The sequence below is a fragment of the Schistosoma mansoni genome (genome assembly GCF_000237925.1).
Source record: "Schistosoma mansoni, WGS project CABG00000000 data, supercontig 0136, strain Puerto Rico, whole genome shotgun sequence".
NCBI classification, from domain to species: domain Eukaryota; kingdom Metazoa; phylum Platyhelminthes; class Trematoda; order Strigeidida; family Schistosomatidae; genus Schistosoma; species Schistosoma mansoni.
In genome coordinates this window covers 723,154-747,086 of record NW_017386039.1, presented here as the reverse complement: position 1 = coordinate 747,086, position 23,933 = coordinate 723,154, and the positions used below count along the sequence as shown (strand labels likewise).

Sequence of the window (23,933 nt, the reverse complement as noted above, 5' to 3'; positions counted from 1 at the left end):
GATTAAAATCAACTTCAAAATTTGCAGAAATAATTAATGTTTAGTAAGTAACAGTGAGGTTAGACACAGGGTATTAGGAAATGATGGTAAATCAGTTGATGAGGTCATGAATCTTCATCGACTGAGATGGTTGGGCCACGTGTTACGTATGCCTGAACACCGATTACCACGACGTGCTATGCTCACTAGTGTAGGGGATGGTTGGAAGAGAGTTAGGGGCGACCAAACCAAAACGTGACATAAGTGCTTGAAGTCACTAACTTCTAGTCTGAGCCATGTTGGCAGATGCAGACTACCTGGTTGGGGTCCACGTGACTATCGTAACCAATGGTTGGAGACTCTGGGTGACATGGCTCAGAATCGATCACAATGGCGTAGGTGTATACACTCTTTATCTCCCCTTAAACCTTAAAATTAAAATTGCTTCATAACTTTTTTCCTTCCTATACTATATCCTTATATACAACCTATCTTTTACATACTACCACCACTAAATTAACTATTTCTATGAATCCGGTGTTCATCTTGTTGTGCTAACGAGGTGTGGCAACTTGGACCGATGCATATATGTGCCTGGTCCTACGTTGTCGCTGACTGACTGACTGAATGATTATTGAAGGTACACGACGTCACTATTTATCCACTGAATACGGGGAAAAATCTTGAATGTAGCAGTAGTTTTAGGCGGCGATGTTACTTTGGTCAACGAGATTATAAACCTTCACCTTAAAGTGAGATGTCAATTAGAGAGAAGAACTGGGAAAGTAGAAACTAGGACAAGTTAGGTCGAGACATTTTCGAAAGACAGTCACGATAATATAAAAATATTCATTCCTTCATTTTATTCCGAATCGTGAAGATCACGTTATTTGGTGTCTTTGGTTATATATTTGCAAACGATATCTTTATTTCTATCCCCTACTTTTGTCACATCATTATCTGCATTTCAAAATTTCCTTTATCGATTTATTCTCTTTGTGGTGCTGAGGGTTAATGACAAGTCGGGTTGATGGACTAATGATCCAAACAATAATACTCTTCGCAGATATCTACATGCCTGTTTGATCATTATTATTAATGCCTTTATTCAATGTAATATTTTTGGTACAATATAGAATTCTCAGCAAAGTTATTTTAGCAAGTTTCGTTTTCTTATTTCATGATCGATCCTGACGATAAAATTGAGTGATCATCAGTTAGATATTAGCAGTTCAGGAATCGACATCTGAATAATATTCATTCCTTTCAATGCATATTACCAGCCACCATGATGTCTCTGATAGTGCTTTTTATAACTTGTGCAGCGAAAGGTAGTAAGCTTTTCATAAATGCCCCTGAATAGGTTATGCGGTTAAGGGATATAATGGTGTGTTAAAACAAACAAAAACAGATAACTTGTTGAAGTATCTATATGACAAGAACAGGTAGCCCAGATATTCAAGAAAGCCACCAATAATTCTCTGCATATTCACCTGGTTGGAGCGGTAACATTTAAATCGGATTCAACTCGGTGGTTTGTCGCAAGCACAGATAAACTATGTTAAAACATGAGCATACACGTCTGTCGACTTATAAAAAGTTTCAAAGTAATTTTACTAGATTTAAATACATACTTTTTAAACGTGATTTAAAAATGCATATGTTTTTTTATTGTGTTTCGTGCTATTTTTAGTGATCATGATAAAATATCGATGGGGTAGCTTAAATGTTTACGTAGATGAATGATTACACTTTTTTCAAAAGAGGGAACCAAGTGTGTGCAGAGGAATAAAAATGAAAGCATGCAACTAGTTGTTAGAATAATACAAGAAAATTGGGATACTTAGTAAAAAGAAAAAAATTGAGCGAAGAAATTTCCTGTCAATTTTTCATCGTGGCTCTACACTAATATATAAAGCAATATTGAGTAATTAGAAGAAAGAGCAATTATTCGAAAAATTAAACAGTTCCTACATTGCATAGTATATAAAAAAGAATGACAAAATATTTTGATGTCAATATTTTGGTGGTTGTGTAGGAATCAAGAGACGGATCTTGAGAATATGTAAAAATACAAAAGTGGAACAAATTAGAAAACTGTTTGAATATTTTCTAATGATGCAATATCAAATGCGGACCATCTTAAAGATTCATTGGTTTCTAATGAAGTCCTTGAGGAATTTGAGGAAAATATTTTAAAGGAATTAAATCCCGACGGTATCACAACAAATGTTGCTTGTTCTTATAATACATTTGCTTGAAACAGATTAGCAAATTTTATATAGTTGAAATCATGAGTCAATTGAAGCTAGACTACCATGGAAAACCTGGAAGCACTGGACGGCCGTTTCGTCCTATTGTGGGACTCGTTAGCAGTGCGAATCCACGATCCCGCCTCGCGAGATTCGAACCCAGGACCTATCAGTTTTGCGCGCGAGCGCTTACCCACTAGACCACTGATCTCATGTTGCAGATTAGTCGAATTTGTGGATGCTTCCACGGAATGCGATTTTCGATACACCTTTTCTCGAACAAAGTATCTCATTCAAATTGGTCTCCTTCAACAGTCATGATGATGAGGATAGGACAACAGATACGTTTGGCTGTCATTGAAAAGTCTTGATGTCGACATCTGTTGCATCTCTGGGACCCGTATTCAAGACTCTGATGAAGCTTTACAAATTATCTCTCCATCGTTCGATTCGTAAAGCTTGTTCACGTGCGCATATACGAGGACTTTGTGAAATCTTTGTCCGGTTTGGCTGCCGTAGACGTTGTATTAAGTGACATAGCAGGGACAACACTAATTGATTATATCCCCATTAAAAGTCATTTGTGGGTCGTCAGATCGGAAGGTTCCATTAAAGTGAAACGGACTGGCGTGCGAAACGGTCATTTTGCTATCTTCGCCTATATCCCGACACATTGCAGCCTAGATCCAATAAAGGACGAGTTCCACTATCAATTAATTGGTTTGGAGAAAGCGCGCCCGACAGATATTGTAGTACAAGCCGGAGATTTAAATGCGCAGGTCGGGCATCTAGGGACAGAGCACAGTTGTTTGGGCGGCTGGCTGCCCAATGGGGACTCGTTGGTTGCAGGATAGATAACGGTAACCATCTCCTACAAGCAACAACTCATTTCCAGCCAGTACCAACTTCTGTAACAGTCATTGATGGTGTACTACCTGACGTCCTGCATCCGCAACTCAAACTTGGACTCAGACTAGCCACATAGTGATTAGCTACTGATGGAGTAGTTATGTACACGACTACCGCTCCTTTTAGAGTTCCTATCTGGACTTCAATCATGGTTTAGTTAGCGACAATCTTATTTTACGTTTCAGTCGTCAAAAATTTCATTGTCCTGAACGGATTGATCCAAGCAAATCCACCGCAACTTTCGCTACAACTAAATGTGGAGTCGAGTTAGATTCAAAGCTAGCTATCAACCCGTAGAAGAGTATGGATGAGAGATGGATACGTTTGCTTGACACTATGGAAATGGTGGGTTACGTTTCTTGTGGCTTCGAGAAACGTCCCGCTTATAAGCACTGGGTTTTTACAGACTCCCTGTAACCCCTTGAGTCATGTAGGTCCACTTCCTTAACTGAACTATTTCTCTCAGTTTTGGACCATCCTCATCGACTTATAGTTTTCCTTATTCATTTATTCACTATGACTAAATTTCTCTTCTTCTTCTTCTGTTTATTCACATTTCTATTTGCTAATTTGTGTGGCAAATACCTATGTTGATGCTTATTTGTACAAGTATTTCTATGTTTTCAATAAATAACCAGATAGAGATCTACCTGATAGCACTTTAAATTTAGGATAATATACTGTACCATCCAAGATAATCACAGTTACGTTTGACTTACCTACCATCCATAAATGAACAAGTCTGATTTGAGGCTAAACGCTCGGCTAACAAAGTTAAACGTGGACCAACCATTCTATCAAATTCCACAAAAAATTCCATCGGAATAGGATCAGTACCTGAAGCATATAATTCTTCATAAAGTAAAAATATTGAGCACCAAGCGAAAACGTATTAAGTGCATAGAGAGAACATTATAAAATCGTTATGATGTACTTAAATGATTCAGATAACAAACCGATTTCTTTTATGCTTATGGGGTACAATCTGGTGAGTATTTAGAACTAGATAGCCAGAATGTTGCATTTTTCCGAGGAGCCAACAAATGACGATAGATAGGTCTGTTGAATTGTGCATTCAGTCGATCAACATTGTATTGATGTTTAGGGAAAAAATTCTGTTTCAATCATCCTTAAACAAGTAAAAATCATGTAATTCTTAATAATAAGGTTGATTTTTAAACACCAATGTGTACTGGTAAAAGAAAAGATTCCCGATTTGTATTTTTTTAAATAACATATTCGACATTTTTGATCAACAAGTTTTAGAAGTTAGTAAAAAGTTGAATTCATTCTATGATAAACAGTTTCTAAAACTCAATGAAATTTGACGAATGTGCATTTCATTTGTGTTGGTTGTTTGAATTAATGTTCACGGCTGTAATTGATCAGTCTCTTTTGGCAAATGTTTATCCTATGCAAATTCCATCAGTATTTCCTTAAGTCACAAGCACTATACGCAGAAATGGATGTCTAACAGTATAATCTAGGACGTCCGTTTCGAACTACTTTTCGCTCATCAGCTGGATGCATCTGCATCTCACAGTTAATGTTCACTCCGAGACTCGGACTCAGTACTTAAACATCAATGGAAAGATTTAAAAAAACAATACAAGCGAACTAAACCTCACCGCATTGCACAAGGCAGTGGTTATCCGGACCCAGTAGCCAAAAAGATAACACGATGGCGTTTGAAAAGAACAGTAGTGAGTTCAAGTTCCGGGATGAATACCAACTGAGATACAGGTACATCCAGACCACGAGTCCCGCACAGTACGAGATGTGCGTCCTGGATTCCACTGCTAGCCACCATCCGTCTCTGATTATAATTAATTTTATCTTGTAATTTGAAATTGTATTTACGATACATTTTTATAAATGGGAGATTTAATTTGTGAGTTGAAGGACCGTAAGTTATATATTTTCGGTAAATAAGTATTCGATAGAAATGTTAGCAAATGTAGATACTTTCGGTTAGAGTTGTCAGATGTTAAGAACTCTCATTTCCATTTACTAAATGCTTTACAACTGAATTAGATTACAGATCCAGCTTAATTCCTACACTTTAGAAAAATTGATATCAAGAAGACTATTATCATATAAAAGATATCACTAACACAATTATCATGAAGTTCGGGTCATAATTTGAAACGTTTTAGGAATACTAATAAACAGAATATCGACCTAGTTTTTATAAAAAGAACTAGCTTGAAGATGAATGTACAGTGGTCCCCCGTTTTACAAGTAAAGTAATAAGCGATCCCAACACAACAATCAGGGCCGCCCAGACAACAAATGACGACGGAAATCTCGGAAAGAAATAAAGCCATAACAATCACTGCCGCGGTCAATTTACGAGTTTCAGTTTCCAAAATAACTGTTTCGTTCCAGTTATAAATCAGTTGTCAGTTCAACGTACCTCAAATCATGTTTCTTCATTTATAAATACACTATTTTTTATCAAGTCGCTGTTACAACAAACGACGCGGTTACTAGTGTAAAAACACGTCGATTTCAGTAGCAGAAGTAAAATCAATGCTTCATTTTAATGAAGTTGTGTTCATTAGATTTCATTTAATGATCATCAGTGCATTGAAGGAACACATGCTTAAACAATCGAATCCGGAATCGCACTAAAAAATTATAGATATAATGAACGAGGTAACTGCAACATTTCCTGCCGCAGTAAGGAACAGTTTTGTGTTTAAGAAAGAGGTCAGTACATTCTGTAATAAGGTTGACTTCGGGCAATGTTTAAATGTTCTTTTATCAAATTCCTCTCATGAATGAATCAATTTCTGACAAAATTTTTAATGATGTCATATCAAATGCTGACTATCTTAAAGATTCATTGGTCTCTAATGAAGTCCTTGAGGAATTTGAGGAAAGTATTTTAAAGGAATTAAATCCCGACAGTATCACAACAAATGTTGCTTGTTCTTATAATACATTTGCTTCTAGTGAAAATCATGGTCAATATGAAGCACAAGTTCTCAATGGGTTGAAATCTAATTATAGTTCTGATGGTCTTATATCAAATGTTATTTATCTTCACAATCCATTTACTCCTGATCAGTGGGAGAAATGTTTTTTAAATGAGTCACATTCTGATCATATTTCAAATGTTATTGTAGCAGATGTTGAGTGCTTTTACACCTCATATATGCCACGTAGAATCCGTACTCAATGCTATGATGAATCAATAGATATAACAAGTGTTTGAGAAGCATTCCTCAAACAAGGATGCACAGGAGTCATGTCGTTAACAACGTGTGAAAATTTAAACTTAGTCCCTAAGTTTGACAGTTAGAAATTCGCGTTTATTTATTCATTTAAACACATAAATATTGGTACAAAGGGGCACCAGATAAATATGCGCCTCACAAATCTCATTTGATTTGTGTGAGGGCTGAGATACTATCCAGGTGCCCAAACTGAAGCAGGTGGTTTTCTTAGGGAGGACACACCCCGAGCCTTTGACCTAAAGGTCTAATCCACAAGGCAGCGGAGCACCGTGAGGAGATGCAGTCCCATGGTAATCGGTGACCAACAATAGGTTCATACGCCATTTGTTCCTTCAGGATCCTGGAGCCCATGTGCACCATTAGTTTGGAATGAGGGTTTTCCAACTCCCCTAGGTGGATCCTCCATATCCACCAACCCGTTAATAGCGCCGGATATTCGCTTTTCATCCTCTCAATTTTGTAAACAACACCCTGGCCACGAGAAGGCAGTGAGTAGGACTTCCCTGGCAGAGTCTATATATGCGTGGCCACGTGAGAGCATTTCGAGAGGGAGAGCGGACTCTCCCCACTCTCGGCCTTACCAGGGCATTTGGGTAGGAATGAAGATTTATTTAAGATAAACGTGGCTAAACCAGTAACTGGGTCAAATGTTCATGCTTACCACAGGAAGCTGAGGTCGAATGAAGACAAAAAGAGTGCCAATTTCATTTCGCCAAAAATGTTAAGTAAGATCAATTCGCACAAAGTACTCAGTGTTTTTGGAAAACTGTATGATGAGCAGTAATCAAATTTCAGTATTCGTTATAGTTATTTACAGATTATATTAATCTTGTTTATTTGGACAAAATGAACGTCATATACAAAAGGTAAACCTTGTTTCAGTTATTTAAAATCAGTCCAATTGCAATATACCTGTATGTAAAATGCAGCCATCTACTGATCCTAATGAGTATGAAGCACAGACAACTGTCCCGTTAAAATTCTTTGGTGACAAAGTGAGTCTACATGAATCACATGCATTGTTACTAACAAGTCGAAATTTAAAATGTATTCATTCGTATTGTGAATGGAACAATGGCATTGTATTTTTTCGTATGAAAAGTGGAAAAATCACCAAGTATAATATTACCCATAGAGGTAAAGATCGTACAAAAGAATACCTCAACCTTTATGTATATCCACACGCTACAGTACTCTCATATAGCGAAGGTGTGAGTAGTGTTGAGACAGTTCAGATCAATAAAGTCACATTATTTGTAACGTAGTTACATGAAGATCCAACCTTGTTTCGTGGAGGAGGAAGAGTGATATATTCATTGGACAAAGGAGTAGAGCATAGAAGTCAGAAGATTAAATAGATTTTGTTCCAAACGAAGCTAAAAAACTAACTGGAAGTTGGAACACGATCACGTAACCGGTCGAGATTTCAGCGAGTACGAAAAAGAACAACAATCATTCGACCTCTCTCTAAGGAAAATTTACACATCCGTATTCCATTAAAAAAAGAAGGGGAGGTGATATGGTAGTATTAGAAAGCAAAATTACTTTCTTTTACTCATTGTGATTTTTGTTCAACATTACTTCCGTTTTAATTCAATGTGATAATTACCCAGTGTAGTATTTGTTTTGTTTTCCAATGTGATATTTTATTCGGTATGGCATTAATTTATCTGACTGTCATGTTTACTCAAGATACGATATTCTTGTATTAAATTAACATTATGCACAGCATGACATATAGCATATGATTTCTTGTAACTCTGGGTATTTTTCATATATGTGATTTCATCCTAATTATTAATCAAAATGGGTGGACAATCAATTTATAACGAGTATATTTTCGACTAGGGTCGTCGTCGTGTTTTGGAGTTAATAAATCTTCATGTGTACCAGTCTTGGTGTTTTTAATTCGCGTCGTGGGAATTGCAATGGTTCCTCGTTTTACATATATAAATAATAAACGATTTCGATATAACAAACGACGACTAGTCATAATAAAATGTACTCAAATTCAGACTATAAAAAGCGATTTGTAAAGGAGGTAACCTAATTACCATGGTGAATCACTGACTTCATTTTAGTTCATTTCAGTTTTAAACGGACGTCTTTGCCAAAGTATAGTGAAAAGTCACTTCGAATACGAGAAAAATTCATTGATATAGGTTGGTAAAAAAAATGTAAAACGCAATGCCTGGAACTAGGTTTTACAGTGTTAAAAGTACAGTGACTCTAAGGAAAAAACGCTTATGATTCCGGCCTAAAAACAAGACTTTTACTAATGCCAAAGCTTTTTATTAAATAGATACTAAAATAGCTTGAGGGACAGATATAAAATTTGATTTAAAGGATTACACAGTGAAAAGTTAGTGTCAAGTTGACCGATATTGCGAAGTAAAACTAATTATGAAAATAGGGTGAAAATACAGTATGTCCTGGCAAAATTACGCAACATACCTGAATCCTGAGGAAATACTGTCATTAATTTTTACATATCTACCTAGAAAAAGTTGATTTGCCAAACCAGAGTTGTTAAAGTTACATAAAGTCGAAGGGATTGTTTTAGCCGAAACGCATGAGCTTGAAAATGTTAGATTCAAGTGTGTTGGATGCTGCACGCACTTACTAGTAAGCAGTCACAGAGTAGAATTACATCCTGATTTTCGATGTCCATTGAAATAATATCATCTAATGATAAAAAGTGAACTGTAATTTACAAGATTTACACATCTGGTCAACAATTTATTGTACTCAGACATAGCTAATATTGGGAAATAATGAGATTCTTTTAATTCTGAAATCACTTTGTGGAATTAGTCTGGTCACCAATAAGAATATGATTACAAATCATTTCAACCACTATTTTCTAAGAACACTGATATTCATTTGAGTTACTGTTAAAGAAAATCACTTTTGAGTTCAAAAGATAACAAATATAAATACAAAGCTTCTCCAGAGTTTTCTTTTCATTTCAAAAGAGATCACAAGGAAAACGTTTAGTTGTAGAGAATAAGAGTGTCATATAATAATTTATTTGAGTACTAATATCCTTAATATTTATGCAGTTAATATAATAAAGGCAGTGATCTTGTAAGCAAAGAATTTCAATAACTATGATTTTAAACTAAATTTCAGTATATCAACCGAGTATAAAAGAAATATATAAAAGCGAAACAATTATAAATTTAAAGTTGAATAGGACGAATATTTTACAGCTTATATGGTTCAGTAGTGGGAAGCAGAATTTTAAGTACGAATATTGATAAAATTAATCTTACAAACTCCAAGTATGACTGAATTTTTTCGTCGTTTATTGTTTCATTTTAAAATTTCTGACTGAACTATAAAAGTAAAAATAATTGACCACAAAACATGACCCCGAATGCCCTGATACGGTCGAGAGTGGGGAGAGTCCGCTCTCCCTCTCGAAATGCTCTCACGTGGCCACGCATATATAGACTCTGCCAGGGAAGTCCTACTCACTGCCTTCTCGTGGTCAGGGTGTTGTTTACAAAATTGAGAGGATGAAAAGCGAATATCCGGCGCTATTAACGGGTTGGTGGATATGGAGGATCCACCTAGGGGAGTTGGAAAACCCTCATTCCAAACTAATGGTGCACATGGGCTCCAGGATCCTGAGGGAACAAATGGCGTATGAACCTATTGTTGGTCACCGATTACCATGGGACTGCATCTCCTCACGGTGCTCCGCTGCCTTGTGGATTAGACCTTTAGGTCAAAGGCTCGGGGTGTGTCCTCCCTAAGAAAACCACCTGTTTCAGTCTGAGCCCCCAGGCAGTATCACAACCCACACACAAATAAATGAAATGACGATTTCTACTGACAATACTATTCACGCTCCTACTAAAAGTCAGACAATTTACATTATTATTATCATTATTATTTACCACGTTGCTTATTCACTCCCTTTTATCCCTAATCTGTGTATCCTTACTTTTCAACAGTGGAAACTCTGTTCTATTTAAACGATCTCCAGTCACTGACTGGTCGAAAGTAAATGCTTCCACCGACTAAGAATACTAAACCAGTCTTTCTGAAACCATGTACGCCGTTTAAACTGGCTTCCTTCAACGTTCGCACACTAATGCAGATCGGACAACAGATAGGGCTGGCTATGTCTTTAGAAAGTCTTAATATCGATGTTTGTTGTCTATCCGAAACCCGTATTCAAGACTCTAGTGAAGTACTACAAATTCGCTCTCCATCTGTCGCTTCGAAAAGCTTGTTTCACGTGCGCTTATGCGGGGACCCTGTGGCATCTTCGTTTGGTCTTGCTGACGTTGGTGTTGCACTAAGCGCTAGAGCTGAGGCAGCACTAATCGACTGGATCCCCATTAACAACCGGTTATGTGCTGTTAGATTAGGAAGCTCCATCAAAGTGAGAAGAAATCGGCATGAGAAATGATGTCTTTTTGTCATCTCCGCCTATGCCCCGACAGATTGCAGCCCGAGTGCAATCAAGGATGAATTCTACCACCAGTTAACTGTTCTCCAGAAAGTGAGCTCGACAGATATTGTAGTACTAGCCGGAGACTTGAATGAACAGGTCGGGCGTCTAGGCACAGAAGAGAGTCGTTTAGGGGGTCGATGGGAACTTGTTGGTCGCAGGACAGATGACGGGGACCGTTTGGTGCTGACTTTCTGACTAAGGAATTGACTGTGTTATTTACAAAGGTTTGGGAGCAAGAAAGTGTTCCAACATCATGGAATGAGTCGATAGTCCTTATCTTTAAAAAGGGTTCATGTTGTTCCTATAACAACTATCGGGGGATAAGTCTACTTCCGATTGCGTCCAAACTACTGGCTTCTCTCATACTTCGTAGGTTGTTTAAAACCCGATTAAGACTGACTCGTGGGGAGCAGGCCGGTTTTCGTTCTGGTGAAGGATGTATTGATCATATCTTCACCCTCCGTCAAACTTATCACAGGTCAACAATCGTGGTGTTTCTTGATATCAGGGCCGCCTTCGATTCGTTGGACAGAACTGTCCTCTGGGACTGTCTTTTGAAGAAGGATGTGCCCGAGAAGTTTATTAACATCTTAAAGGCCCTGTATACGAACACCTAAGGCAGAGTGAGGGCATACAACCACCTTTCTCCATTGTTCCATTCAAGCAGTGAGGTTAGGCAGGGTTGCCCAATCTCACCATTCGTCTTCAACTTTGCCATCGATGACATTCTGGAAAGAGCTCCTTAACTGAAAGAGATCTTCTGGTTGTACATTTCAGTTTCCCCCATCGTTACTCTTATTTTTTTTAGATATGTATCTTACCCCTTTTCTCTTCCTATTCTCATTGTTTTGTGTGGCGCATATATATCTGGTGCCCCTTGTACCAATACTTATGTGTTTAAATAAATGAACATGACTAAATTACAGTACTTCAATCACATATAATTGCAAACAACCTATGCATACACTTCACGATACCTAAAAAAAGTCAGATTTGATATAAACATATGAAAAAATTAATCTCCCGTTATACATGAAGGATTGAAACATATAACTGGAAAACTGCTTTTGCGAAACCCTATGTAAAAATACTGATTATTATTATTATCATTATTGATGAATTCTAAATTGTAAACCGGACCCAATACAGTTACAATTATTGTGAGAAATATAATGAGATGCTTTCTGGCTTCGTGAATCTTGCTACATAGGATGACTTTTGTGAAAATTAAGTATATGAACAACAATATTGTACCAATGTGAATAAATAAAGTTACAAAGTTCAATCTACAGTCTAATGATCAAAATCCAAGTACACTGGTCATTTTGGACTATTTTAATTACATGTTAATTGTTGCATGTCTAGAAAATGATACTTCAGACACAAGAAGATATACTCACTGGTCAGCTATTAACATAACATACAACCAATGAGATTTGTTCTTAGTGATGAATTAATGATTTACTGAGTAGAATAAATAGTCACTTGAACACAATGAGACTAATTTGGACCAATATAGTTAATTCTCTCTAAGAACTAAATAGTAGCTTCTCTAGTAAACACAGAGTTCGGCTAAACTGAGAGTCACATCTAATGTGTAAATACTAATGATATTAATGATAATTGAACATAGACAGTAACGAAAAGTTATGTATTTCTATTTCTTTTGGGGAAACACTTGAAGCCCTAGTTAATAATTTTTGCAGTATGAATTCTTGAAGTAAATCATAAAAATAAACATTGATTAAAAGACGTGAAAGCTAATTTACTTACCTTTAATAAGTAAACAAAGGACAGCTCTTAAAGCCTGATAGGTAATTAATTGACAATTGGGTAAGTGGGAACCTGGGGCACAAATTAATGGACATTTAATTTGCTGGGACAAATCAGATAAGTCCTTTGGACCAACAAGATATCTGAATAATAAACCATTAGAAACGTGAAAGATTATTGACTGGAAAGTTACTATATGGGGTAACTTGTTGGTGTCAAACAAATGGAGAAAAACTAACAAGAAGCTTTGAATCCAGTTTTTGTGCTCATTGGAGCATATCGTCCGCATACAAAAAGGAATTGACCCTCATCTACAGAATGGAACCAGTGCCACACAGTATAAGTCAGATACACTAATATTGAGCTATTCATGCTGACTAACTTTCTAAATAATCGGACTGAATAAACTGGTCATTCGTTGGATAATAACCGCCGTCATACATTTTAGTTCTTGATTATTACTGAATATGGTTTGTCTTAAATCCGAACGAAGAATAAATGAATGGTGACTGTTAGGAAATATTTATGGATTATTATTACATATATTCCAGTAAGTAATTATAAAGTAACTAGATTATATATATATATATATATATATATATATATTCGCATTCCTTTTATCATAAGCTTTCATTTGACCTGTTGACTTCTACTATACGGTTTACGATTCTTATGTTATTCCCAATTCGTTAGTTACAGTCTCTCATACTCACAGCCACTTTTGGCTTGATTCGGTAAAATTGTTATTTTCTATTTTGTGGCATGATGAGGTCTCGTTTGATTGTAAATAAACTGTGTATGTCTGAAATACATGATTCATACAGTGGAAGCAACGATTGTGTTTTGGACTCAGCGGGCAGGGCTAGGTAAGAAGAAACAATAAGGATTCTGAGTTGATTCTAGGCTGCTCATGCTGGTTAACGCGTCATTGGTTTGGCACAGGGCTAAGGTCATATAACTCGGTGTTCTGATTGACGATCTTGTTACGTGATAATTGACGGGCCATAAGAACATAACAGTTCGTCACATTAATAGTAAAATAGTTCGTAATAAGGATTATGTGGTTATACAAAATTTTACATTCTCTTGATCATAATGTTAATAGGGCATTTAAAAAATATTAATCAGCAGTAAAGTTTACACTTCAGGGATTTACTCGGTTCTATTCCACACCAGTAGTAGTTACTGTTATATCTTGTGGTCGAGTGGATGACTTGCTAATGTGTGACGTGACAGAACCGCCAATCAGGGAGCAGCGAATTATCGACTGGAACAGTGACACACGAAACCCGTACGAGCAGACTAGAGTGCTAACCGGTCCTGCGATCTGCCTAGCCCAGCCAGTTAAGTCCAAAACACCAATAACAGCCTCAGTGGTATGAATCATTGTATTTCAAACATACTGAGTTTATATACCAACCAAACAGACCATATTGACCCATAAAATAGATAATAACATTTGTACAATATTTAGCCGTATGTGGCTGTGAATAGTAATCAATAAACTGATGATAACTCAAGGATCGTATAATAATAGTTCAAAGGTCAAAATAAAGTTAGTGATAAGAGGAAACGAATATGATTAGGTTAATTACAATAGGAAATATACATATTATATTGGCCAATAATTAGTCCTCAAAAGTTACCATTCATAATTCTCTTCGGGATACAACAGTTACTGAAGTAAAAAGGAATAATAAAAATCATACAATCCTCAAGGGATTTTTAAGGTTTCTGTAACCAGCTTTTCAAAAATGCCGACTTTCCACATAGGTTTCCTAACCTTTAAAATCAATTCTTCGAGGAAATATGTTAGTAAAAATCAATGTTCAAAGTGATTTGATAAAACAGTTCGAAACTAGAGGCGATAACAATAGTGATGCACTAATGTACTAGGTTTTCCAATCGGTTAATTGACTGGGTTATCCGAATAGTGATATTGAGAGACCACTGAACCTAAGTGGGATATTGTTCATTACATAGTTGTAAACGATCTGGAAATCGATTCAAAAGATACTGAATTCAGATCTTCGTATAATCCATGATAAACACTTGCTTATGTCCCTCCACTTGAAGGATAGGCTTCCACAACTAATTAAATCCCAAGTCAACATAATTAATCAGATGCTTCTGGGGAGACGGTCAGTCGATACATTGGTTGTAATTCCAGAATTATCCCCTGTTGCGTTCGTCAGAATCTCCAATCACAGATTAGTAGAGAGAGATACAGATTGATTACATCCCCTATTCTGCAGAATGTAGTATATTCAGGCAATCTAGCTTAGGATTATTCTTTTGACATAATTTACAAGATCTAGTTAACTACTTAAAGTTTTACCCTTAAACATTGTGTTGAGTACAAACCAGGCTTCTAAATACAGCATTTATGCACTATCAAAGGTAAATATTTTCAAGACATCATTTATACACCCAAAAATATCATTACCTTCCTAAATGTTTAGATTTTGTTTTCATAGTAGTCGCATGCGTTAAATCCGGTTGTTCAATAAATAGAAATGAATTTAAATAGTGATAAATATGACGAACATATGTTAGATCCAAAGTAGAACTGAAACAAAACAATTGGAAAGATAAGAAAAGAAAGAATTTACATGAAATAGTTTACCGGAAGGAAATAGCAACCCACTTATTGAGGTGATTAAACAAACATTAAAAAGCGCATTAGTTCAACTGAAAACGTCGAACAGAGCCACAGTAGACTTTGATAAAATAAGGATCCAAATCTATAACTCTAGTTTGTGTTGACAAGAAATTTATGATACCCTTGTCCCTTTGTTGGCTGGATATAACTTAATAAACGATTTTACCAATTTTTTATAACCCGTACTTTTTGTTCTTCACCTCCTTCCGTTTATGTTATTCACTATCTAATTATTTACATACTTATTACGTATTTTTAATGGTGTTTTGTGACTAACATTTTGAGGTCTACTTATCCAAATTTGACTTACTTGCTGTGTTGAACTAATGACCAGAACTTCTAATACTTTAGTATAAGTGTACTTTTTACCTGTTATGTGAAGTTATACAATCTATTTCATCGTGATCATCGACTCATAAATTGCCTTGATAGGTTCAATTTCATATAAATATTCATGTATATTAGAGTAAAACCTGATGATAATCTAATTGAAAAAATATTGTTCGATATACTTTACAAAGCAGGAATCTTTAATATTTATTAGTCGACAAAGATGTGTGGATGTGATTATTCTGGAAAGAAAATTTTATTTTATTTTATTTAAACACATAAATATTGGTACAAAGGGGCACCAGATAAATATGCGCCTCACAAATCTCATTTGATTTGTGTGAGGGCTGAGATACTACCCAGGTGCCCAGATTGAAGCAGGTGGTTTTCTTAGGGGACCACACCCCAAGCCCTTGACCTAAAGGTCTGATCCACAAGGCAGTGGAGCATCGTAAGGAGATGCAGTCCCATGGTAATCGGTGACCAACAATAGGTTCACACGCCATTCGTTCCATCAAGATCCTGGAGCCCATGTACACCATTAGTTTGGAATGAGGGTTTTCCAACTCCCCTAGGTGGATCCTCCACACCCACCAACCCGGTTAAAGCGCCGGACATTCGCTTTTCGTCCTCTCACTTTCGTAAACAACACCCTGACCACGAGAAGGCAGTGAGTAGGACTTCCCCGGCAGAGGCTATATATTCGCGTGGCCATGTGAGAGCATTTCGAGAGGGAGAGCGGACTCTCCCCACTCTTGGCCGTACCAGGGCATTTAGGGGCGGAAAGAAAATTAAATGAACTATTCACTGAAACAAAATGTCAACGTCAACGACGATACTGTGTGCCCAGACATAAATATAAATAATTTATAAGTATCATTATTTAAAAGTCGAGATTTTCGCTTAGCTTTCGAGTTCTTTCTGAAATTGTGGCATAGTGGTGAAAGTACCCAGCTTCTAGTCAGTAAGCCTCAAATTGAAAACCTGTTTTACTTATTTCAGCTTCGGCAACCGGGTTATATCACTTAGTGTCTCAAAATCGAGTACATACACCTGTACTTGATGAACAAATTAACTCTTCTCGAACTCATTCTACTTATATCAAGCAGACTTGCTATAGGTTGCCTTGTTAAAGTTCATACCTTTGAGTTAACTACAAGCAACCAGATGGTTGGGCGGCCTATGCTCCGCGAGGGGTAACAGGCATAAGTAAGTAAACAGGTAGTTAACATAAATGGTTTTAAAAAATAATTTATTGGACCTAAATAAATGAATCTCTTTCATCAGGCTAACAAATATTAAATTATGGATAACTTCTGGGAACTATTTATGGACTGTTATCATATTGCATATTCCTATTTTATAACTGTTAAGTAACTAGATTATATATATATATATATATATGTATATATATATATATATTCGCATTCCTTTTATCATAAGCTTTCATTTGACCTGTTGACTTCTACTATACGGTTTACGATTCTTATGTTATTCCCAATTCGTTAGTTACAGTCTCTCATACTCACAGCCACTTTTGGCTTGATTCGGTAAAATTGTTATTTTCTATTTTGTGGCATGATGAGGTCTCGTTTGATTGTAAATAAACTGTGTATGTCTGAAATACATGATTCATACAATGGAAGCTGATATTGGTATTGTGGATTCAACAGACAGGGCAGGGCGAGGATCAATAAAGACTCTAGGCTGCTCGTACCGGTCAACGCGTCATTGGTCTGGTACAGTGCTAAGATTATGTAAGTCGTGTTCTGATTAGCGAACAGATCACGTGATAATTAACAGGGGGATAAATGATAACAGATAGAAAACCATGTAAACGCCTTTTGAACTAAAGTTGGATTGTATAGATTCAGAGCTAAAGCCAGTAATGAGCTTTTTCTGTAAGAAGGATACAATATGTCTATGAAAATTACATTTAGACTCCATGTTTCTATAACAGAAATTTACAAGAGAACGTCAGATAGAAAATATACCATCAAAATTAGAAAACAAAATGGAGTATCAGTTTTGCGCACTCGATTCTGAACTCAACTACTTGAAAGTTGAGTGTTGAAAACATATAGCCATTCCTTCATATAAGTGTACTAATTTACAACAGAAACATCAAATATTTGAGCTAGTGAAACGAAATACTGACTAATGTATGTGTCTGCATGACCATTTGAGAAAGTAAGGGATAGATGAAGTAAAACGGTTATGCTGTTATTAGCCATGTTTCTTGTTCAGTCGATGCACCACAGGAGTACTGATTTGCATCAGACCACGAACTTGAGGTTACAACCATTCAAACTACTATTATGATACAAATCAAAGGTTATGAATTATGAAAATAATGTATGATTAAAAGGAATTTTCGACTTGTAATTCAAACAACTCACTATATAAGTCTACCTTCAAAGAAAAACGCTGAATGCTCAGTACAATTAAAACTATATTCAATCCTGTTAAGAAGGCCATGAATGCGACCAAAATCAGTTGGTTCAATCGATATAAATTGAATTCCGTTGAAACAATCCAATATATCACAGTATTCGAAAAGCATAGTACGTAAGTACTACAAAAAGTGAATAATAATTTGTAATTTTTCGATTTATTAGAATGTTTCCTAAACCCAACACTTACTCGAGAAAAGAAGTGCTCTAATTTAGCTTTTATTATTTCATAATCACACGTTTTAACGATTTCAGTAACTTTTCCATGGAACAGCTATGAGAAATAGAAAACATAAGAGGAAGTGAAGAATCATGAGTTCTAACAAGTAAATAAAAAGGTGGATAAAAGAGACATTTTTCATGGAAAAAGGATATTAATTTTGCTCACCTCAAAAGTTTCACAAGCAATAGACAAGACTGAATCAATAATGTCATTGTGTAAATAATCATTTTCAACTAGATTATCATTTGTTGAACTCGCAACAGATGGTACTGAAATAACCTAGAAAAGTGCAGTTTTTTTGGTAATATTTATAAAACTGAATGTACATCTTACAATTACAATTTGTATGCTGGGAGTTAAACTTTTGAAAAGTCTTTTCGTATTTTTCGTACGTACTGATGTACATGGTGAATTGAAAGAACTACAAAATGTATATGTTTAGACGATATATATGATAATGTATAGACATATTTATTTATGTAACTTTACTTTGTAAAAGTTGCAATAGCTTCAGATAATCCAATAGAATTCAGCTTATCATCTAGTGATTTTTCGTTTGGAAAGAAATATAAGATCTTTTTATATTCCTAAAACAAAAGAATATTCGAAAATATTGCATATATCAAATTTGCATAAAATGCATGACAGCAATTTTCTGCTTGTAGGAACACTTTTTAGGACTGATAATCGATACCACTTGAGATCCTTATTTAATCAAAGCTGAAAGACGGAAGACACTTTATTGTTACAGTGAATGAGTTTTCAGGATTTGTGATGAGCACGATTCGTGTTGTTAAAATGATGAGTGCAACAGTAATCAATAGACGACGGGCAACGATACAATGTAGCCCAATGAAATCTGCTTCCTATGCCGAATAATTAATGTAACCCATGAATGAACCGATATCAAAATGTAACATTACCAGTAAACTAACAAATACTATCTGAAAGTCAGTCAGCGACAACGTAGGACCAGGCACATATATGCATCGGTCCAAGTTGCCACACCTCGTTAGCACAACAAGATGAACACCGGATTCATAGAAGTAATTAATTTAGTGGTGGTAGTATATGAAGAAAGGTTGTATATAAGGATATAGTATAGGAAGGAAAAAAGTTATGAAGCAATTTTAATCTCAAGGTTTAAGGGAAGATAAAGAGTGTATACACCTACGCCATTGTGATCGATTCTGAGCCATGTCACCCAGAGTCTCCAACTATTTATTACGATAGTCACTGAAAAAGAAACATGAATTGGTGTCATTTAGCAGACAACCGATTGAAAGATATTTTTGATCTACCTCCTACTAACCAATAACATTATGACTAAAATGTGAAGCCTAATTCTGGTATGTCGCATCATTATTACAGGAGTTCGAAACCAAAATAAGTGCGCAAATTTGACATACTAATAATTTAGCTAATAGTTTGTACATGTTATTTTATTTAGTGAACTAACTACAGTTTATATATTGGACTGTTTTAAATAACCTATAAGTGATATCAATACTGCTCACCTGACCAAGCCTAAATAGTCAGATAAGATTCGACTTCATAAACAGGTATAGTGGTTAGGTCACTAGACCTTTAAACAATAGGATACAAGTTCGCATCACACCACAATTAATCCAGTAAAGACAATTCGTGAGTTATACTAGACCTCATATAACAAGTGTTTCAAGAGCTAGCACAAGTTTTATCTTAATTACCGAGCTGCTTGCATTTGTAAACATAATCTACTGGCTAAAATTTGATTTTTTTATTTATTTATTTAAACACATAAATATTGGTACAAAGGGGCACCAGATAAATATGCGCCTCACAAATCTCATTCGATTTGTGTGAGGGCTGTGATACTGCCCAGGTGCCCAGACTGAAGCAGGTGGTTTTCTTAGGGGACCACACCCGGAGCCTTTGACCTGAAGGTCTAGTCCACAAGGCAGTGGAGCATCGTGAGGAGATGCAGTCCCATGGTAATCGGTGACCAACAATAGGTTCACACGCCATTCGTTCCATCAAGATCCTGGAGCCCATGTACACCATTAGTTTGGAATGAGGGTTTTCCAACTCCCCTAGGTGGATCCTCCACACCCACCAACCCGGTTAAAGCGCCGGACATTCGCTTTTCGTCCTCTCACTTTCGTAAACAACACCCTGGCCACGAGAAGGCAGTGAGTAGGACTTCCCTGGCAGAGGCTATATATTCGCGTGGCTATGTGAGAGCATTTCGAGAGGGAGAGCAGACTCTCCCCACTCTCGGCCGTACCAGGGCATTTGGGGGACATGATTGATGAAACATGTAAGCGATACCTCTACACAAATTTAGAAATTGTACTTAAAACCCAATGGGTGCAAAATAATATTGTCCAGTACTATACAAGTGTAGCCAAAAACAACATATAATGAAAAATAGGACCGTCAGAACCAAACACTGATATGAAGAATACGACACCAAAGACAATTTAGCAATACACCAGAATGTCATTAATCTGACTGATTTAATGCTGATACAAACTTGATGTACAAATGAAATGGTCAAACTTCAAAAACTTATGTCTTTATTTTAGTTATGCTGCACTACGGTCAGAAAAGATGACCTGTTATTTTATAATAATCCCACCTAAAGGTTTGTATCAACTACTTATTTAGTACAAGAATAGGATCGAGAGGACTTCAAGAAGTATTAGAGTAAAGCTAAAGATAAATTGAACGTTATTTCCGGTGAATATGAGTGCTGTATACGCATTTTACTGATTGTTATTAACGAATAGATTATAAATTATCAAAATAACTCCTTTATAAACTCAGTCGTTATGGCGAGCAAGAATCAAACCTAAAAGTCAATTTTTAATTTCATTAGCAAGTGAGTAACCTACAAAATCCAAACATCACAACTGCTTTCGTCTACTAAAAAAATATAAAATCATATTTATTTTAGTGTTAAGATTTCATATTTATCATCTAATAGGAAAACTTTTATTTCACCAGGTGTAGATGCACTGTTTTTATATCATCTTCTTTTAGAGCATGAGATGAGCACCGTCCTTTTCGTTATGAATTATTTATTAATCAGTACTTTATCTAGTTTGTAAACAACCGAAACATATTAGCAATTAGTAGAAACGCCTCTCGTGCTGACAAGAATACTGAATCCTGGGGGTGCATATACAGGAATTAAGAATAAGAAACTTGGAATATTTAAAAAAACGGTTAGATGTCTTCAAATTAGTCAGGTAAATAAGCAGTAATGGTACTGCTGAAAAATATGATGGGATTCGTTAACATGCAAAAACAAAACCCAGAAGATAAACTTCATTTTTAGCTTCTTCCAGTTTTGAGACACTGATAAGTCCTCATGACCCCTTGGCACAATTCAATGCTCAAGTATCTTTTGAGTGTGTAAGGAGGACTATGAACAGTGCAGATAGTTAAATGTGAATCATTTCTTTTCATATCTACATTGAGGAATTGTCATCGAATTTAATCCCAGTAATATAAATCTTTAAAACTGAGCAAATCACGAAGTGTATTTGAATTGTTTTCAATACGAAAAGGAACTGGAAACAAACACTATATCCGCCGTCCTAGGTTGTGAGTTGAAAGAGAAAAGTTACGCTAATGAGGTGTGATAACTTTGGCCGATGTACATATGTGCCTGGTCCTATGTTGTAGCTGACTGACTGACTGGCTGATAAAATCATAGTCACTGAAAAAAAAACCAAGCATGCATGATTCTAAATAAAAAAGTACAACACTGATTTTAAAGTAGATGTGGCTTGAAGGTTTATGTGCTGCCCTTTTATCTGCTGTCTGATTAGTTTTAATGACGCTACAATTACTTACGCCTAAACAGCTCGACAGTACACTCGGCATTTATACAACAGATTTTAAACATTAGTTGTTTACATACTCATAATACAAAAGAACTTGAAAAATGATTATGAAAAGGTCAATGAAAACAGAAGATTTAAGGACAGATTACAAAGCAAAAGATCATAATAATACATGATACTGGTAAATTATCAAAACACGAATCCTAGCAGATCATAGGTGTATACTAGGTGGACGAAAATTCACTTTCAGTCAGCATATTATTAATAAGTATTTGATCTGCAGATACCAATTTTGTGAAACGGTGTTAATTTTTAGGAACATACTTGGATACATTCTCCAAGTAGAGTGAAAACATGTATCTGACCTGATGTTGAGGAAACAGCTCGAAGGAAAACCGAAATGTAAAGACTACAGTTTCTGTTTAAAGGTGATATCAAACTACTGGAAAACATAAGAAGTCATAAACCTATTAGAACTAATAGACAGGGCTACTAACATCGGTCACAATCAGTCAGTGGTAACGTGGAACCTAGTACATATGTACATCGGTTCTAAAACAGCCCATTAATTGTACTAAAGATGTCAAAACTTCATTATTAGAACAAATAAAATTACATTTATACAGAGCGACACATACAAACTTAACGGTCAGTAGATGAATTTTAAAAGATGTCCCCAAATGTCCTAGTACGGCCGATGGTGGGCAGTCAGCTCTCCCTCTTTAAATACTCTCACATGGCCACGCGTATAACCACTGTCAGTGAAGTCCTGCTTATTGCTTTCTTGTGGTCGGGGTGTTGTTTACAAAATTGAGAGGACGTAAAGTGAATGTCCGACGCTTTAACTGGGCTGGTGGATACGGAAGATCCATCTAGGGGAGTTGGAAAACCCTCATTCCAAACCAATGGTACACATGGGCTCAAGGATCATGAAGGAAAAAATGACGTGTGAACCTACTGTTGGTCACTGACTACCATGGGACTGCATCTCCTTACGTTGCTCCACTGTCTAGTGGATTAGTCAAGGGCTCGGGGTGTAGTCCCCTAAGAAAGCCACCTGTTTCGGTCTGGACATCCGGGCAGTATCACAGCCCTCCCACAATTAAATGAAACGACAATTTTGTGTGTGGTGCATATATATCTGTTGCCCCCTCGTAACAATAATTACGTATTCAAATAAAATGTGAAAACAACTTGACGCCTATATTACGTCGCTTATGACACGGGAAATATAACGTCAAAAAGGAATAAAGGAATACACAAAAGCGACTAGATAATCTTACGTCTCCCTCTTCATCATACTTATCTCTGGTGTAAACGAACAACTCCAGGACTTTAGGACGGTCGACGACAAACATGGCGCCTCGCCTTACCAACCTACAGAAAGCCTTGATGTAGCTTAAAATAATCAGTGGCCACTTGGGCTAAATTGTACATAGTATTCCTGAAAATCAAAAAGATTCTAAAAAATTAATCAGGCCTTTAAAATGCCAACAGATACATGTGAAATGCACTATGATCATTTCCATCAATTGGTGCTAAGAACAGTTATTTCCATGACCAGCTAGTACAAATCATTTGATTTCTTTACGCTCTCATCCTAGCACTAAATTAAGTTTCCAGGTATTTGGTGTCGTCTGAAAGTTGTAGTTCCCACTGATATGAAGTGCTGCGGTAACTATTACAAAAATGCCTTTTGAGAAAACCTTTCACTGGTAACGTTGAAGCTTACTTTTGGTTAGTTGGATGGTAGAACTCTCCACTTGATCTTCAACAGTTTTACTAAGCCTCATTGAGAGTATGAAAACA

General features: G+C 36.2%; 1 protein-coding gene across 3 annotated transcripts in view; it reads right to left on the bottom strand.

The window, feature by feature from the left end:
* Positions 1 to 23,482, bottom strand: part of Smp_158030.1 — a gene marked incomplete at both ends in the record, with an annotated part of 26,761 nt that extends 3,279 nt beyond the window's left edge. Inside the window, 9 exons of one of the 3 annotated variants that reach the window (XM_018789375.1) lie at positions 3,860 to 3,977; positions 12,624 to 12,766; positions 15,070 to 15,192; positions 18,015 to 18,190; positions 18,259 to 18,342; positions 18,457 to 18,570; positions 18,625 to 18,712; positions 18,781 to 18,878; positions 23,408 to 23,482. In XM_018789375.1, coding sequence (XP_018646490.1) covers positions 3,860 to 3,977; positions 12,624 to 12,766; positions 15,070 to 15,192; positions 18,015 to 18,190; positions 18,259 to 18,342; positions 18,457 to 18,570; positions 18,625 to 18,712; positions 18,781 to 18,878; positions 23,408 to 23,482 — 1,019 coding nt within the window. Of the gene's footprint in view, positions 1 to 3,855; positions 3,978 to 12,623; positions 12,767 to 15,069; positions 15,193 to 18,014; positions 18,343 to 18,456; positions 18,571 to 18,624; positions 18,713 to 18,780; positions 18,879 to 23,407 lie in introns of those variants that run through there. The other 2 variants (XM_018789386.1, XM_018789397.1) reach the window with 2 other exon arrangements.
* Positions 23,483 to 23,933: the final 451 nt, after the last annotated feature.